Raw genomic sequence first — 19,825 nt, 5'->3', positions numbered from 1 at the left:
AGTAAACGAGATAGGCTGAATGGCCTAATTCTGCTCCTGTCACTTATGACCAAACAAAGCAGCCTGCATTACTGGCATTCCATCCTTCATCCTAAATATTCATCCCTTCAACATCAGTAAACCAGACAACAGGTCGTACAATCTTTAAATTGCATTGCAGTAACTCAAAACTTCTTCAATTGCTCCACCCAAACTTAGCATGTATATCCCTAAATAAGACCTATGCCAGTACAAGGACAAAAACAACAAGAGGATGGTCACATTGCCACCCGAAAGTTCTCCAAGTCAAACATTATATTTGGAACTATTTTACCATTCCTTCAACAACACAGGTCATAAGTGATCGGAACAGAATTAATTCATTCGGCCCATCAAGTCTACTCCGCCATTCAATCATGGCTGATCTATCTCCCCCTTCTAACCCCATTCTCCTGCCTTCTCCCCACAACCCCTGACACCATTACCAATCAAGAATCTATCTATCGCTGCCTTAAAAATATCCATTGACTTGGCCTCCACAGCCTTCTCATCTCAATTCCTTCTCATCTCCTTCCAAAAGGATTGTCCTTTAATTCTGAGGCTATGACCTCTAGTCCTAGACTCTTCCCACTAGTGAAAACATCCTCTCCACATCCACTCTATCCAAGCATTTCACTATTCGGTCCCTTTTAATGAGGTCCCCCCTCATTCTTCTAAACTCCATGCCTTTATTCCTACTACCAAAATGTATGACTCCACACTTTGCAACACTATATTCCAAATGCCACTTCTCTGCCCACTCTCCCAACCAGTCCAAGTCCTTCTGCAGAGTCCCAAGTCCTCTGCCCCTCCACCTATTTTCATATCAACCGCAAACTTGGCCACAAAGCCTTCAATCCCCTTGTCCAAATCATTAATATACAACCTGAAGAGTAGCGGCCCCAGCACCGACCCTTGCGGAACTCCACTAGTCACTGGCAGCCAACCAAAAAAAGCCCCCTTTAATGCCACACTTTGCCTTCTGCCATCCAGCCAACCTGCTATCCATGCTAGTATCTGCCCTTTGATACCATAGGCTATCATCTTCCTTCGCAGCCTCACGTGTGGCACCTTTCAGAAGGCTTGCTGATAATCTAAGTAAACAACGCCCACTTTGTCTGTCCTACAATTTACTTCTTCAAAGATGAAGTTTCTTATCCAACATTTTGAGAATCACTTCATAACAGTGAGTTCAAGCCATAAAGAAATTAATAATCGGCCATGAATAAATGCCATCAGTGAGAATCCAAAAGTGATTTACAACAGGAATATTCAAAACTGCCTGTTACGTTACTTACCTGCTGAAGATACTGGCCTTGGTCTCCTTTCTCTGCAAATTGGGGGAATGCCATATGAAGAAACTGCAGTAGAATTATCGGTGGAATACTAGATGATGTTTTATCCATTGATTCAAATAGGTCTCGAAAAGCTGAAAGAAAATGACACAACTGCATAATATATCACTTACTATTTAAAAAATTCTCACATATTAAGTTGCAACATCCAATTAAGATTAATGGGACAGATTTTTAGGTGAGCAGAGATTTTACCTCAAATTAATGGCTGAAGATTTTTCTTAAACAGTTGGTGGCATGTCACTGCATTAAAAATCCATTTAGAATACTAAATGAAGTGTTTAATTATAGAAAGGTCAAAGCTAGGGACCAGCACACAGAAAATGGTTTGAAGAAAGATGGAAAGAATAAAGGGTTTTAGGAGCTAAGAGTTAAGACTGGACAACTCCTCGTTGAGGTGACGTCGAAAGTCTACAAATAAATAAGCCATATATTATGTTTACAGACCTGTTAAGCTGCTACAAGTAGAAATTTTATTGTTCCGTTATCAGTACATATGCCAATTAAACATTCTGGACTCTCTCTTGAACAAGGAAAAGCTAACAATTTTTTACATGCACTCCTGGTCCTGCACTAAATATGTTTTATTTACTCTAAATATTCAGATTCAGAATTAATTTTGGTATAGCCAGGAACATAGACAGGTAGGCAGTCTGGAAAAAAAAACGACTCATTGGCCCGCACTCAAAAGCACATTTCTCAATCATTTCATAGCAGATTGCTTGAGACTCGGACCAGTACTTGGTGGTAGTTGTAATGGGAGACACGAGTAGGCTTGCTGGCTGGGAGAGCAATCAGTGTTTTTGGATTAAGTTGGTAGATTGGCCAGATGAAAGAGGGAGGGCGATAGGCAAAAAATGGCCCAGAAAGTACCTTAAAAAGGGATCTAGAAATTTTAACTAGGAGTTCAGGTTGGAGAAACACGTTTGCAATGTCAGCGTGGGACTTCGATCTGAACGTCCTTTGAACTGCAATAAAGCAGGTCCCAAATTCTGCAAAAGGCTCACGGTCATAATTGATACGAGCAGAATCAGTCCATTCGGCCCATCAAGTCTACTCTGAAATTCAATCATGGCTGATCTCTCTCTCCCTCCTTAGTCGATTCTCCTGCCTTCTCCCCATAATGGCTCAAGGGTGTGTGGATGGCGTGGGGCAGACAATTGTCAAGTCAATTTTATTTGTATAGCAAATTTAAAAACAACCCACGTTGACCAAAGTGCTGTACATCTGATTAGGTACTAAGGAAAAAATGAAACATACAGGGCACATCATTATACAACACTGAAGTCAGACCCCTTAGTTCATTAATGAGCAGTCACACAAAAAATATAGACATCACACTCTGAATAGGACAGAGCAGGAATAGACCTTTGACCCACCACGTCCACACTGACCTTGATGACAATCTGAAAGTAATTCCATTTGCCTGCACATAGTCCTTATCTTTCTCTTCCCTGCCTGTTCATGTGTCTGTCTGAATGCCTCTTAAACATTGCTATCCCATCTGCATCTACTACCTTCCCTGGCAGCGCTCACACATATCCTTTATACTTGCTCCCCCTCACCTTAAATTTATGCTCTTGAGTAATTGACATTTCTAACTTGGGAAAAAGACTATCCACGCCACATATTTATAACTACTTTTATCATGTCGCCCCTCGGCCTCCAACACTCCCGAGAGATCAAATTTTGCACAGCCTCTCTTTCTAATTAGCGCACTCCAAACCCAGGCAATATCCTGGTAAATCTCACCCAAAGCCACTCCAAAGACTCCACATCCTTCCTTTGTGCAACAAGAAGAAATGTACACAACACTCAAAATGTGGCCTAACCAAGGTTTAACAAAGCTGCAAATAAGTTACCAACCTTTATACTCAAGGCCGCAACCAATGTAGGGAACCATGCCATGTGCTTCTTTACCACCCTAACTACTCGAGTTGTTACCTTCAATGAGCTTGCATCCCAAGGTCTGTCTCTTCATCAATGTAAGCAAGGGTCCTGCCATTTACTGCAACTTTGCATTTAAGCGCTCAAAATGTATTATTGCATACTTATCCATACTTATGCAGATGCCATTTCACCACCCAAATTTCAAACTAATCTCTTACCCTGTTACATCCTTTGGCTATGTTCCTCACAGTTCACAATTCCACCAAATATTATGTCATCTGCAATGCTACATTTTCATCAAAATCATTAATATATATTTCAAACAAGAGGTCCTTGCAGAACATCACTGACCATAGCCTTCCGGATAGAAAAGTATTCCAACACAACTACCCTCTGAATTCCATAAAAATCTCAACTTTTGTGCTACTCGTATGAAGTCCTGATTTTCTATAACCTTTCTTTTTAATTGAAATTGTATTGCACCAAAATATGGCCTTGAAATCCAAATTGGTTTAAGGCCAAAAGTAAATGAAACAGATTAATGGCCAAAAGAAGTTCAATAATTTATGATTAAAGACGGCATGCAGTGCTGCCCCATCTACTAAGTGCAAAGCCATAGTGTTATAGGATAGCACTTACAAAGAAACCACCATCATTTGCTTCTACCCTAATCCCTCACTCCCTAAAAGGTCAAGTACCCCATCTCCAACTACTGCCATATCTTAACTGAATTTACCAATCTTTCTTATCCATCCTGCTGCTCACACCTGTGAAGTTTGCTTTCTTCAGATAGAAAACTCAAAACAGCTGCTTTTAAATGTCTTTGAATTATAATAGGGGTCAAAAGGCAGTCAAACCAATGATATACTATAGGAATTAAATTGTAAGTTTTATTTAAAGAGTTCCATTTACCTGCAGTGATATACTGTGGTGGGGTCATAGGCGCTGAAGCTCTCAAAGCACCTTTATATCTGGGGGGGGGAAAAAGAAATTTCTTCTTATCTCTGTTCTGAATCGCAAACCCCTTTAATTTGAGACAGGGGCCACTAATTCTAGGCAACTCTCCAAGAGGAAACATCCACTCTGCATCTACTATATCAAACCTTTTAATAATGTTCTATGTTTCAATGTGATCACCTCCCATTCTTTTTTATCACACATGTATATAATTAAAGTAATCTATCTATGTCCACCCTTGTACTCAAAAGCTCTTGTAATAAGTGCAATAAATCTGGACAGATGCACTAATTTTTAAAGATAACCTATCATAAAGCAAAAATTATTCCTTTGCTTTGTGTTTTGTTCTTGCATAAAAATTCAGACTCTGTATGATTGCCAATTTTTGCCATATTGAATTTATGGGTTTTCTTTATAAATAACTTGGATTCACAATGTGATCCTAACAATTTTATTTTTCTCTATATAAACATATTACAGACTTATCTGGGCTATCTTCAACACTTCAATGATACCTCCAAAACTTGGGGTTGCATTTCATAGGAAATATATCATAATTAAAAGCAACCAATAGGGATGAGATCAAAAATGTATCAGACAATAGACAATAGGTGCAGGAGGAGGCCATTCGGCCCTTCGAGCCAACACCGCCATTCAATGTGATCATGGCTGATCATTCTCAATCAGTACCCCGTTCCTGCCTTCTCCCCATACCCCCTGACTCCGCTATCCTCAAGAGCTCTATCTAGCTCTCTCTTGAATGCATTCAGAGAATGCATTCAAGAGAGATTTAAAATCAAAATATGAATTATCCATATGCTATTTAAAATAATTTTAAATGTCTGCAAGTTTATTGTTAAAACTCCTGAAGGGAGTAATCTTCCTATCTGCGTTTGTCAGTGGATGAATTACCAGACTAGTAATCTAGAGGCCTGGACGACCAATGCAGAGACCCTAGTACAAATCCCACCACTGCAGCTGTGCAGTTTAAATTCAATTAATAAGCTAGAATTTAGAAAGACAACCACCTCCATCATGATGATCATGACCATTAGAAATATCTAACTGGAATACAAAAATCTGATTCATTAATGTTCTTCAGAGGCATAAAGCTGTTCTGACTTGTGTCACCTCAAACCCAACCCAAAGTTGAGCCCAAAGTGATTTAGCAAGCCACCCGGCTGCTCGTGACTCATCACTTGTTTTTACAAAAGCAGTAAGGGATGGAAAATAAATACTAGCCTTGCTAGAAACACAAGATCCCAAAAAGATGAATATATTTTTAAAATGTAACAGAATAAAATCCAAATTGTAATTGCACTCAACACAATTCATTCTCTAGTTATGTTTTTTTTTAAACTGTAGAATATGATATAAATTTGCAGCGTGAATCCCAAATATATCATTTTTTCCCCCTTCAGGAGTTTTAAAATAAACATTTTATAATAACAAGTTTATTTTTGTGGCTGCAAGCTAAAAATACTAAAGAATGTATGTTATATTGTTGACGAGAGTATCATTGGCCAATTGCCAATAGGAGTGACTGCTTGTCCATTTTAACAGCCACTTCCATGAAACTAGCAGGCTCCTCTTGAGACAATGGTGACTAACTACACCATGGATTTTTTTTCCTTCAGACTTTTATTTCCAAGGCAGCTTTTCCTGCTCATCAATTTCCAAAGTAATTTTTAAGTGTTTCTCCAGATCAAAATCACGTTATAATCAGTTTAGTCTAGGTAACACAAATAGCATTCCCCAATTCATCAAACAGGTCATATCCATTTTGCGTTATGGAAACACACATGATAGCAGAGTTACCTGCAATCCTTAGTTAACATACATTGATGGTGTACATAATAGCTTTCAAGAGGGAAATTACCCTGTAACTAATATTGAACATACCGATATACTTTAAAATGTAAGTGATACTCACTTTTTCAAGGTGTCCCTTAGTTCAGGCACTGAGCGAAGACACTGTACAGTGGCATTCATATAACAAGTGTTTCCAAGATTGGTGAGCCCACATGGAAGATCCATCTGACAAAAAAAATAGCCAGTTATAGACAATAGGTGCAGGAGTAGGCCATTCAGCCCTTCGAGCCAGCGCCGCCATTCAATGCGATCATGGCTGATCACTCTCAATCAGTACCCCGTTCCTGCCTTCTCCCCATACCCCCTCACTCCGCTATCCTTAAGAGCTCTATCCAGCTCTCTCTTGAAAGCATCCAACGAACTGGCCTCCACTGCCTTCTGAGGCAGAGAATTCCACACCTTCACCACTCTCTGACTGAAAAAGTTCTTCCTCATCTCCGTTCTAAATGGCCTACCCCTTATTCTTAAACTGTGGCCCCTTGTTCTGGACTCCCCCAACATTGGGAACATGTTTCCTGCCTCTAATGTGTCCAATCCCCTAATTATCTTATATGTTTCAATAAGATCCCCCTCATCCTTCTAAATTCCAGTGTATACAGGCCCAATCACTCCAGCCTTTCAACATACGACAGTCCCGCCATTCCGGGAATTAACCTAGTGAACCTACGCTGCACGCCCTCCATAGCAAGAATATCCTTCCTCAAATTTGGAGACCAAAACTGCACACAGTACGCCAGGTGCGGTCTCACCAGGGCCCGGTACAACTGTAGAAGGACCTCTTTGCTCCTATACTCAACTCCTCTTGTTATGAAGGCCAACATTCCATTGGCTTTCTTCACTGCCTGCTGTACCTGCATGCTTCCTTTCATTGACTGATGCACTAGGACACCCAGATCTCGTTGAACTCCCCCTCCTCCTAACTTGACACCATTCAGATAATAATCTGCCTTTCTATTCTTACTTCCAAAGTGAATAACCTCACACTTATCTACATTAAACTGCATCTGCCATGTATCCGCCCACTCACACAACCTGTCCAAGTCACCCTGCAGCCTTATTGCATCTTCCTCACAATTCACACTACCCCCCAGCTTAGTATCATGTGCAAATTTTCTAATGGTGCTTATAGTCTAGAGTGAAAGTGTGGAAACAGAACCTTCAGCCTAACTTGCCTACACCGACCAACATGTCCCAGCTACACTAGTCCCACCTGCCTGTATTTGGTCCATATCCCTCAAAACTTGTCCTATCCATGGAGAGTCTTAATTTCAAGTTATTTATGTTAAAGACAATCTCAGGACTAAACAAGTATTAGGCAAGTTTATTACAGAGCTGCTACATACATCCTTCAAGACGGTGCTTGGAAACAACTTACCACAACCACATAATACAGAAAAAAACATTATCTCAATTAGTTTTAGTTTAGAGGTACAGGGTGGAATCAGGCCCTTTGGCCCAACAAGACCAAGCCAAACATTGATCACACTAGTTCTATGTTATCCCACTTTCTCATCCACTCCATTCACAATAGGGACAATATACAGTGGCCATCTACAAAACTGCACGTCTTTGGGATGTGGGAGGAATCCGGGGCATCGAGAGGAAACCTACACGGTCACAGAGACAGCATGCAAATTTCACACAGACAGCAATGTAAGTCAGGATCGAACCCAGGTCTCTGGTGCTGAGAGGCAGCAGCTCTACCAGCTTTGCCATTGTGCCGTGCCGTGCCCCCCCCCCCCACCACCCCATGATGACACTAAGGACTTACAGCTGAAGCTAATTGTTCTTCTGTCATGTCTTCCATAAATGTTGGACGTACAAGCGGTTCTTCGGGCAATGCCTCTGCCGATCCCATCATTAAGAGAGTCATTCCCTGTAAATATTATTTGCACACGTTTGTAGTTAGACAACATATTTCAAGTGACACATGCGAAATACTTCACCTTTCTCACACTGTCCCTGACATTCAAGACTAATGGAAATAAGGAGTTAAATAGTTATAAGATCCTGAATGAAGAATGATTTAGCCATGAGATTCTTCCGTGAAGAGTCTTAATTTCAAGACTGTACGAATACAGGGAGCAACTAAAATGATGTGTATTTTTACCATGTGTCTGCTTATTAGAACCAGGACTGGAAGGTTCAGGGAAGCACTTGTCACACCAGTAGTTAAAAGAGAAAGGGTGTAATAGGGAGGTCATGGAAAGAGAAGACTGGCCTGTTCAGTTGTTTGTTGGGATACTACATTCTTACCAACTTGCCCAAATCCAATTCTAAAGACTTATACAGATCCTCCCTGATTTACAATGGGTTCATATCCCTGAGAATTATTCGTAACCCGACCATTTCTCAAGTCAGAAATGAGGCTGCCAGCAATATATTTAAAGAAAAACATTGGTCAAGCAAAAGCAACACGTCATTAAACCAGGCATTTAAGTCAGAGTTCTCTGCATTGCCACAAATCAATTCCGACACAGCAGAGCATGTCTCAGCCCTACAGTTGCCAGCAAATCCATCCTACCAGTCTCTCAAACACTAATTAGCACGTATGAATGTCCATGCGTTCATAACCTGGAGACGACCAGTATTATGAGCATGATAAAGCTGCATTGTGTACAAACTTCATGCTACAAGGCAAACAATCTGCCAAGATTCTCTCCAAAACAATTTACACCCTCAGCCCCAAGAAGTTTAAGAACATCGTGCATCTCATATTTCCAAGACACAGGAGGCCATCATTTGGCCCATCAAGTCCACTGCAGAGCACTGAGCAACTCCTTTGCCCACACAATTTTTCCATATGGCAGGTTTCTCTCCCCCCCCCCCCCCCCCCCCCCCCCCCCCCCAATTCCCATCAACCCCCCTTGAATTCTACTCTTTGCCTGCACATTAGAAGCAATTCACAGTGGCCAATTAACCTCCCAGCCCACCGGTGGTGGAGGTAGGCACCATGCAGAGGGAATATCATGCTGTCACATAGAAAACAAACTCCACACAGATAGCACCCATTGAAACTGAGTCACTGGAGCCAGAAGATGACAGTTTTACTCCCTATACTGACGTTTGATGAATGTATAGATCACTGTACATTCATCATCACTGGGCTAAATTTCTGAAATTCCCTAATTACAACACTTCAGTGTTTAAAAAAAGACATATCACCACTATGTTCAAGTAGGGAAGACTGATAAATGCCCACATGACAAGAAATAGTTATGAAAAGGAAAATCAAGCTAGCCTTTTTAATCCAACTGAATTTTCCAAATTTCAGACTAGGCCCCATTCAGTTACCAGATGGTGACATTCTACTGTTGCAAAGCCTTGTGTTGCATGAATGATTGAATGCAGTAATATTAAATACAACAGTTTCTCATCTTACTTACACTCTTTATCTTGATGCTACCCCAATCATCGTCCTAAAAATAAAAAATAAGAATTAAAAAATGTTTGGAGAAAGATTGTTAAGCAAACTTAAAATGGCTTGACTGCAGGAACAACAAAGCAAGGAACTTTGATTTATTCACCTCATATTTCGCCTGGGCAGTTTGCAGCCCAGTGGTATGAACATCGACTTCTCCAACTTTAGATAGTTCCTCTGTCCCTCCCTTCCCCTCCTCCTTCCCAGATCTCCCTCTATCTTCCTGTCTCCACCTATATCCTTCCTTTGCCCCGCCCCCCTGACATCAGTCTGAAGAAGGGTCTCGACCCGAAACGTCACCCATTCCTTCTCTCCCGAGATGCTGCCTGACCTGCTGAGTTACTCCAGCATTTTGTGAATAAATCGATTTGTACCAGCATCTGCAGTTATTTTCTTATACTACAAGGAACTTTGATGTCCTTTTACATCTCAGAAGCACACAAAGTAAGTGCAGGTCAAGCAGCATCTCTGGAGAACATGGAGAAGTGACATTTTGGGTTGGGTCCTTCTTCATGTTGAAGGGTCTGAAAAAGGACCTAAATCTGAAATGTCACTTATCCATGTCCTCCAGAGACACTGCCTGCACTTTGCATAAACCAGCATCTGCAGTTCCTTGTTTTTACATGTCAGAAAGTCAGTGGAAGAAACCTTGTATGCGAGGTAGGCGGGGAAATAACTAGGGAAAGTCTCCGATACCAAACATCGTTTCTATTTGCTAAGCCAAAAGCTATCAAATGACACATCTCCCAGTAACCTACTCAACGGTGACACAAGAAACTGCACATGTGGAATCTTGAGCAAAAAACAAGAGGCTGAGAAACTCAGTGGTTCAATTAGCATCTGTGGAGAGAATGAATAGATGATTTTTCAGGTCACAACCCCTTTTCAGACAGATCGACTGCTCACTGACTCTCTGTTTTGCATGTGTCAGATGACCTGAATTAGTTTACAAACCAACAATGATCAAGCAAATTTTAAGCATGCTTCCAAGTCAAAAAACAAACCCAATATAATAGTTTGATAACTGGTCAGTGGCAAGGCTTCAGTTGTAATCAGCTAAAGAGCATATGAAATGAAGGAGATCTGTCAGTCCAGAAACTTGTACACAAGATGAGAAATTTGTGCCTCCAGATAGAAACGTATCTGAGGCTCCAGTGTGTTAGTGTACTGCGGATGAGCTCAACGACAAAGTGCAGTTACATGCACCAACTTCAGAGCACCATACCACTTGTGACTTCTGCATTTGGCCAATCATGCATGAAAGACTAAACTAGCAAATTCATGAACAGGTGACAGCTATCTGTCCGTCGGCTCAGCACGGCCCAAGAGCAATAATGGTCCTGAAACATGGACCTAAACTGAAAATAAACCTCACATTCTTTCATATTTTAGACTGAAATTGTGCATATAATTTATCTTATAAGCAACTAGATTTCTGGATAATAGACTGCCTTTTTCTTCTGATGGATTGATGAGAAAAAATGTACATTCGTGGTCTAACTTGGAAAGGTTATGTCTTTTTTTTAAAAATCAAGGCAAAATGACTGCATGATCCTCTGGATCAACGACATGGAATTTTACACAATGTTGGCACTGACAGAACCAAATGGGCCTGAGAGAGTCAAAGCAATAAATTCCATGTACTAAATCTTAGGTCAGCCAAAATATGATACATTCAAATTAAAATGCACCACCTTGTAATATGAAACATTTCAATTATATTTTTTAGATGATGGGGGCAAAAACAAACCCTCGGAAAATATACGAGTAAACAGACTTTCAACATATCTATTTGCTTGGAATTTCAGTTTTGAAATATCATAAAGGACAATGCGGGAAGATGGGAATCTTCCTTTCCTAGGATAAATTTTGGAAAGTATAATGTTCACCAGTTTTTGAGTTTCAAGAGATGACTGATGGAAGGAAACAAATAATTTAAAATTGTTCACTGACAAAAATCATCCCCACATCGCATAAAAGTAGTATTCCTAAATCCATCCAACATACCTTTAGTGTGCCTCCTTTAATCATAACCTTCTGTCTTTCAGGCTGAACTCCAGACAGCGCAAATAATTGTGCTTTAAAAACCACAGGTGGATCGTCGGTGTTCAACTCCAATCCATCAAACTTCTCTTTCCCCCATTTAACATTTACTAGGAATCAGAAAGAGTTTCTCAATTATTTAATGGCAATATTTGTGACAGTAATTTAGAGCTCACAAGAATAACGCATACAAATATTAACATTTCAACTGAGGTGTTCCCTTTGTCGCTACCTAGAAACAGTAATGCACAAATGTCACATTGATTAACGTCGACAGATTGCTTCGGGATAATATAGAACTGCAATATACATTTAGTTAACATGAATTTGTGGAAAAGCTTATTCATCTATATACTGAAACTCCTGTTTGTTTGTTTGTTTGTTCCTGAACTACAGCCAAAACGGTACAGTATAGCGCGACAGTTTTAGTCCCACCTTACTCACCATCGTGCTAATGGAAGTAGTTTCATTGAAATCGGTGTTATATTTTTAAAGTTATTCACATTTTAAAATTTAAATCTATCTCCTCGGCAGGGAGGGTGGGGGGAGGGAGAATAAGAGAGGTTGAAGGGAATGGAGTGGGGGGGAGGAGAAGGGGAGGAGGGAGGGAGAGGGGAGGAGGGAGGGAGAGGGGAGGAGGGAGGGAGAGGGGAGGAGGGAGGGAGAGGGGAGGAGGGAGGGAGAGGGGAGGAGGGAGGGAGAGGGGAGGAGGGAGGGAGAGGGGAGGAGGGAGGGAGAGGGGAGGAGGGAGGGAGAGGAGGGAGGGAGAGGGGAGGAGGGAGGGAGAGGGGAGGAGGGAGGGAGAGGGGGAGGAGGGAAGGAGAGGGGGAGGAGGGAAGGAGAGAGGGAGGAGGGAGAGGGGAGGAGGGAGGGAGGGAGAGGGGAGGAGGGAGGGAGGGAGAGGGGAGGAGGGAGGGAGGGAGAGAGAGGGGAGGAGGGAGGGAGGGAGGGAGAGGGGAGGAGGGAGGAAGGGAGAGGGGAGGAGGGAGGGAGGGAGGGAGAGGGGAGGAGGAGGGAGAGGGGAGGAGGAGGGAGAGGGGGAGGGAGGAGGGAGAGGGGGAGGAGGAGGGGAGGGAGAGGGGGAGGAGGAGGGAGAGGGGGAGAGGAGGAGGGAGAGGGAGAGGGGGAGAGGAGGAGGGAGAGGAGGGAGGGAAGAGGAGGAGGGGGAGGGGGAGGGGGAGGGGGAGGGAGAGGGAGAGGGAGAGGGAGAGGGAGAGGGCGAGGGAGAGGGAGAGGGAGAGGGAGAGGGGGAAGGAGGGGGAAGGAGGGGGAAGAAGGGGGAAGGAGGGGGAAGGAGGGGGAAGGAGGGGGAAGGAGAGGGTGCTGCACCAATGCAGGAGAGGTTTGGGCCCCGACAGGTCCACTTGGTCTAGTTACCAATATAAATACTACGTCACCACCAACTGAAGTAGAATGCTTTGTTTTCTTTCCATTAACTTCGAGAAAGATCACTTGAGTTGCGGAAGGACTGTTTCCATATCTTAACTTAAAAATTACCATAAGTAAAATTTACTGAAGCATACATTGTCAGTAATATTTGACATGAAACTGAGATAACAGGGCAAAAGGACAAATTACAAGAAAGTAGCTGCAAAAGCCTGAGCAACGAGTGCCCACGTGATGCAGGAGGTGGATAAGGAGTTGGCTAATCTGCCAGTTAACTTAACACATCACATTTGGAAAAAATAAGGTTTGCCTTAATCGACAAACCTGAGTTATTCTTAAAAATATGGTCTCCATTTATTGAATTTTTAGAAAAGTAAATGGGTTTGGCACAGGACTAAAATAAAAAAAAATTTAAAAAAATAAAAAAATTTAAATAAAAAGTTGAAACTTGAGTTGGGGGTTGGATGTACAGCTGTGGTTTTTGTCTCCCGGATCTACTCCCGTTAATTTTTATTGTTAGATCTTTTTTTTTTTTTTAACCCTCTTACTCTCTCTCCCCAAGTTTATAGTTTTATATTTTTATTTTTACTTTCTCTCTTCAAAAATTTAAAAATTGAAGCTATGTAAGAACTTTGTAACAAATGTGTTTTTTTTAAAAATTTCGATTTGTACATATGCTTTTCAAAAATAAAAAAATTTAACTTAACACATCAATGACTCGACTTAAGAACATTAAAAAAAAGATAGGAGAGGAGTTCCTTTATAGTGGAAGTAACCACCTTCACTATTTTTCTGACAGGAAAGGAAGGTTCCACAAATCTAGGCTGTCTCTGAAGCAGGAATTGATTCAGGAAGTGGGTGATACAAGGTACCCTCACAATGTTCTGGCTTCAATAATTATGTGCCTTATTTTTTTTCAAATGCTTGATCATATCTCAATCATAATACTAAAGTGGAATGTATTAGTCATTCTTGAAATCATTAAGAAAAATTAAATGTGTCTTTTACTTTAATAACTTTTACCAGACGTGATAGTCATACAGTCATACAGTGTGAAAACAAGCCCTTTGGCCAAACTTACCCACACGGCCCAAGCTGTCCCATCTACACTAATCCCACCTGCCTGCATTTGGCCCATATCCCTCCAAACCTATCCATGTACCTGTCCAAATGTTTCTAAAACATGGCGATACCACCAGCCTCAATTACCTCCTCCAGCAGTTTGTTCCATACACCCACAACCCTGTGTGAAAACATTACCCATCACGTTCCTATTAAATCTTCCACCCCCCCCACCCCCACCTTAAACCTATGTCCTCTGGTTCCTGATTCCCCAAGAGACTCTGTGCGTCTACCCGATCAATTCCTCTCATGATTTTGTACACAAGATGGTCATTAGTAGCAATTTGACAATTGTACAGCTTCAGCAAGGCAGGCAGAGTTCCACTTGTGTGATTGGCAATAAAATCCAACATTTCCTTAGCTATGATAACTGCTGCTCCAGATATCTATGTCAAGTCAGATTTGAGAGGCATGGTGGTCTTTCCCTATTTTCTTACATATCAATTGCCAGATTTGGCAACTCCTTAGCCACCTCCTGCTTCACCTGGGCACTCATCCCACTAGTTTATATGGGAATTTTCTTGCTGTAATTTGCTTCTATTATCTCAGTGTCTTGTGTCAAATATGTTTGACATCAAAACAATGTATGCCTTGCTAAATTTTACTATTTTACTGTCACAGGAATTAAAAGTGGTGTAATTATCATCAGTGCACATTTAGGATTTTATAGTCTCCAAGCAATATATCGGAATCTGATAGTTACAATGCGTTCAGAAAGCATTCAGACCCCTTCACTTTTTCCATATTTTGTTACATTACAGCCTTATTTTTAAATGGATTAAAAAAAAAAATTAATCACCAATCTACACATAATATCCCATAATAAAAAAGCAAAAACAGGTGTTTAGAAATTTTTGCAAAGTGATTCAAAAGAAATAACTGAAATATCACATTTGCATAAGTATTCAGACCCTTTACTCAGTACTTTGTCGAAGCATCTTTGGCAGCGATTACAGCCTCAAGTCTTCTTGGGTATGACGCTACAAGCTTGGCAATGACGCTACAAGCTTGGCACACCTGTACTTGGGTAATTTCTCCCATTCTTCTCTGCAGATCCTCTCAAGCTCTGTCAGGATGGATGGGGAGCATCGACACACAGTTATTTTCAGGCCCATCCAGAGATGTTCAATCGGGCTCAAGTCTGGGCTATGGCTGGGCCACTCAAGGACATTCACAGACTTGTCATGAAGCCACTCCTGCGTTGTCTTGGCTGTGTGCTTAGCGTCGTTGTCCTGTTGGAAGGTGAACCTCCGCCCCAGTCTGAGGTCCAGAACGCTCTGGAGCAGGTTTTCATCAAGTATCTCTCTGTACTTTGCTCCGTTCATCTTTCCCTCGATCCTGACTAGTCTCCCAGTTCCTGCCGCTGAAAAACATCCCCACAGCATGATGCTGCCACTATGCTTCACCGTAGGCATGGTATTGGCCAGGTGATCAGCGGTGCCAGGTTTCCTCCGAAGTGACACTTGGCATTCAGGCCAAAGAGTTCAATCTTGGTTTCATCAGACCAGAGAATCTTCTTTCTCATGGTCTGAGAGTCCTTTAGGCGTCTTTTGGCAAACTCCAAGCAGGCTGTCATGTGCCTTTTACTGAGGAGTGGCTTCCGTCTGGCCACTCTACCATAAAGGCCTGATTGGCGGAGTGCTGCAGGTATAGTTGTCCTTTTGGAAGGTTCTCCCATGTTCACAGAGGAACTATGGAGCTCTGTCAGAGTGACCATCGGGTTCTTGGTCACTTCCCTGACCAAGGCCCTTCTCCCCCGATTGCTCAGTTTGACCGGACGTCCAGCTCTACGAAGAGTCCTGGTAGTTCCAAAGTTCTTCCATTTAAGAATGACGGAGGCCACTGTGCTCTTCGGGACCTGCAATGCTGCAGAAATTGTTTTATACCCTTCCCCAGATCTGTGTCTCGACACAATCATGTCTCGGAGGTCTACAGACAATTCCTTCGTCTGCATGGCTTGATTTTTACTCTGACATGCACTGTCAATTGTGGGACCTTATACGGCCAGGTGTGTGCCTTTCCAAATCATGTCCTATCCAATTTAATTTACCACTGGTGGACTCCAATCAAGTTGTAGAAACATCTCAAGGATAATCAATGGAAACAGGATGAACTCAATTTTGAGTGTCATAGCAAAGGGTCTGAATACTTATGTAAATGTGATGTTTCAGTTATTTATTTTAATTACTTTGCAAAAATTTCTAAACACCCGTTTTCGCTTCTTCATTCTGGGGTATTGATGATTAAAAAAAAAGAATTTAATCCATTTAAAAATAAAGCTGTAACCTAACAAAATGTGGAAAAGGTGAAGGGGTCTGAATACTTTCTGAATGCACTGTATGTCCCTTCTGAAAAATCTTGGCTATCATTTTTGCTCCGTTATTGTGATAAATTTGCTCAACTTTAGTCCTCATGATGATGATTTTCATTGTTAAGGATGGAACCAGTAATATGCTGCAGTTACCAGGGTTGGCTTTATTAACAGGTATGTTAATAATAATTTGACATTACTTATAATTTTGCCTAGTATTTTTTGTACAACATTGTGATCATTAACAATTCATGAATTTTGTCCCTCAATTCACTCAATTTCCTCAAATACCTAGCACTAAATCATATGATCATAAGACAAAGGAGCAGAATTAGGTCATTGAGTCTGCTCTGCCATTTGATCATGACTGATCTATTTTTCCCCATTTCCCTGCCTGCTCCCTGTAACTTTTGACACCCAAATAATAATCAAGAATCAATCTTCTCTTTATAAATACCCAATGATGCCCTCCATAGCAATGAATGACACAGATTCACCAAACTGTGCCTGAAAAAAATCCTCCTCGTCTCCATTCTAAAGGTAGGTCCTTTTATTCTGAGGCTGTTCTCTGGTTCTAGCCTTTCCCTAAACTGGAAACATCCTCTCCGCACCCACTCTATCTAGACCTTTCCTTATTCAATAGGTTTCAATGAGATCCCACCTCATCCTTCTAAATTCCTGCAAGTGAGTACTGGCCAAGAGCCATCAAATGCTCCTAATACATTAACCCAATCATCTTTACCATCAGTTCACTATGACTGACAGTAAGTTATCATTTTTGTCTCAACGTTGTAATATTCTGTTTTTCCAATATTCTGCTGGTATTGTCCTAACATGGTTGCACTCCTTACGATCCGAATGCTTCACATCTTCCTGCATTCTCCGAATGATCAAAATAGCACAACATTTCTCTCTGCCTCTTCAAAATAATGCCATTGCTTCATGATATTAACTTTATTTGGTTTAACACACCAATTGGACAACAACTCCAGCTATGCAGCACAACTTTGCCACCATAGCGATCACAAAGTTTTGGTCTAGTCACACAGCATGGAAACAGGTCCTGCAGCCCATCCTGTCCATGCTGACCAAGTCACCCCGTCTGCAAATTTATTAATCACTAACAACTCACTAATTATGTGCTCAGATTCTGAACTGAAACTTTATACAATCTTTTGACTCAAGGAAGAGATTGATATCCAATCCATTAAACTCAATAATTTTTTGCTTCAGGAAATATACATTAAAAAGTGTTTTTTTCATCTGAAGTTTCGGAATCTACTTTTGACACAATGAATCGTTGTTGGTATAGGAAATCTTGCAGCATTCCACACAAAGTAGTAAACAATTTGGCATGAAGAAGGGCCTCAACCCTAAACGCCACCCATTCCTTCTCTCCAGAGATGTTGCCTGTCCCACTGAGTTACTCCAGCTTTTTGTGTCTAATTTGTCATGAATGTTCTTTCTATTCAAACAATATTCTTCTGAATTGCGATCCTTGACATCAATCTAACCAGAACATTCTGACCATTGTTGCTTAATGGCTTTTCTATCCAAAAACCAGGCCCACAATATCTGTGATTTACGTTTCTCTTTCCATGACTAGCAAATGTGTCAAGGCAAAATATTTTACTGAAGAGTATACAAGACATTCAATGAAGCACTCCCTCAAATTAAAAATCGCTGGAGCTATAAACGTCCATTTTAACTGACACCCGAACGTTATATTAAACAGTACACACAAAACAGGAGATCTTCTGAAAAACGGAAGGTTAAGTTGCTGAAGAGAGCAGCAGCACAAGCGGCCGGGACCGCAGGTTTCTGCACAATCATTGTGTGTGAGGTCTTCTGCAAAGGCCATGCACATTTCAAACAAAATCAAAGCGACCACAATCCCTGCAGAACAATTTCGATCAATAATTCCATGAAAAAAAAAAAAATGCGTGAATGATAATCGTCCAAGTCTGGGTTCTGCCGCCTGGGCTGGACTGTCAAAGTAAAGACAAACTGCAGCCGGTTACTTCAAGGCAGCTGGGTCCGCCTCCCTGCCCCTCTGCCCGGCTCTGCCAGGGCCTGACCCCGGCTCTGCCTGGCCCTGTCCTGCCCGGCTCTGCCAGGGCCTGACCCCGGCTCTGCCAGGGCCCTGTCCTGCCTCTCTGCCTGGGCCTGTCCTGCTCGGCTCAGCCTGGCCCTGTCCTGCCCCTGCCCGGCTCTGGCCCCGGCCCTGTCCTGCCCGGCTCTGCCAGGGCCTGACCCCGGCTCTGCCAGGGCCCTGTCCTGCCTCTCTGCCTGGGCCTGTCCTGCTCGGCTCAGCCTGGCCCTGTCCTGCCCCTGCCCGGCTCTGGCCCCGGCTCTGCCTGGTCCTGTCCTGTCCTGCTCTGCCTGGCCCTGTCCTGCCCTGCTCTGCCTGGGCCTGTCCTGCCCCTATCCGGCTCTGCAGGGCCCTGGCCCTGTCCTGCCCGGCCCGGCCGCTGACACGTGAAGGCAGCATCGAGCAGGCCAGCACCAGGATCCCTGGGCCCACTTCCCCGCAGCCATCGGGAAATAAAGGCGGGGGATGGGGCGGTTGGTTGGCTGGTGGCAGCGCAGCGCAGGGCCTACCTGTGTAGACGGGCATGGTGCCGCCTGGCGCTGGCGTCGCGGCTGCTGCGGCTGCTCCGGGAGACGGCGGACACCTTGCCCCAGCTCGGCCTCATTCAAACCCTCCCTCCCTCTCTCCCTCCACTGCGCCTGCGCACGGCCGCTCCGCCAGCCACTGCCCGGCCTGGCGGCCATCGATCCGTCGGCGCTCGGTTCACACGCCTGCTGGTGGGAATGGGGAAGTGAGAGAGATAGAGATACACCAGGAACTGCAGGTGCGGGCAACACAAAGCACGAGGACTCAGTTTGCCAGCCAGCATCTGTCGGGAGGAATATCTAGCACTTAAAGACAGTAGATGGGTGTTGTTCTCCCTCATTACCATGAACATTGCAAATGGAACAAATATTAATTTGACCAATGTAACTCTTTGCAGCACACTTAAGAAAAACTATTTTGAGATGCATGTATTCCTGAACATCCAACACTTAAAAGACAGATGTGTGCTGTCTTTGTATCATGTGTGCTGAATAGCCTCAGAAATAGCGGCAACTTGAAATAAGTGATAAACAAAACTGCTAAAGAACGAGGAAAACAACTATTAACATTTTCAAGAAACAATCACATATTATAGCAAATTGATTAAAATGCAGAGATGGAAATCCTCAAATCAGCAACAGGAGAGTTATAGGAAAGAAAACTAGATGCTGGTTAAAATCGAAGATAGACGCAAAATGCATGAGTAACTCAGCAGGTCAGGCAGCATCTCTGGAGAAGGAATGGGTGACGTTTCAGGTCGAGACCCTTCTTCAGACTGATGTCAGGGGAGGGGGAGGGACAAAGATAGGATGTAGTAGGAGACGGTTAGACTA

The 19,825-nt window shown here is 42.6% G+C and overlaps 1 protein-coding gene across 1 annotated transcript in view; it reads right to left on the bottom strand.

Annotated features, from left to right (window-relative positions):
• Positions 1–19,109, bottom strand: part of usp14 (ubiquitin specific peptidase 14 (tRNA-guanine transglycosylase)) — a 30,545-nt gene extending 11,436 nt beyond the window's left edge. Inside the window, exons 1-7 of the mRNA XM_078397309.1 lie at positions 18,977–19,109; positions 11,521–11,666; positions 9,479–9,511; positions 7,864–7,968; positions 6,154–6,257; positions 4,176–4,234; positions 1,317–1,447 (exon numbers count right to left, since the gene is read on the bottom strand). Coding sequence (XP_078253435.1) covers positions 1,317–1,447; positions 4,176–4,234; positions 6,154–6,257; positions 7,864–7,968; positions 9,479–9,511; positions 11,521–11,666; positions 18,977–18,992 — 594 coding nt within the window. The 5' untranslated portion in view covers positions 18,993–19,109. The remainder of the gene's footprint in view (positions 1–1,316; positions 1,448–4,175; positions 4,235–6,153; positions 6,258–7,863; positions 7,969–9,478; positions 9,512–11,520; positions 11,667–18,976) is intronic.
• Positions 19,110–19,825: the final 716 nt, after the last annotated feature.

Source organism: Rhinoraja longicauda, chromosome 4 (assembly GCF_053455715.1).
Source record: "Rhinoraja longicauda isolate Sanriku21f chromosome 4, sRhiLon1.1, whole genome shotgun sequence".
Lineage (NCBI taxonomy): Eukaryota > Metazoa > Chordata > Chondrichthyes > Rajiformes > Arhynchobatidae > Rhinoraja > Rhinoraja longicauda.
The sequence above is the reverse complement of the archived record's forward strand: the minus strand, read 5'-3'. Positions and strand labels throughout refer to the sequence as shown.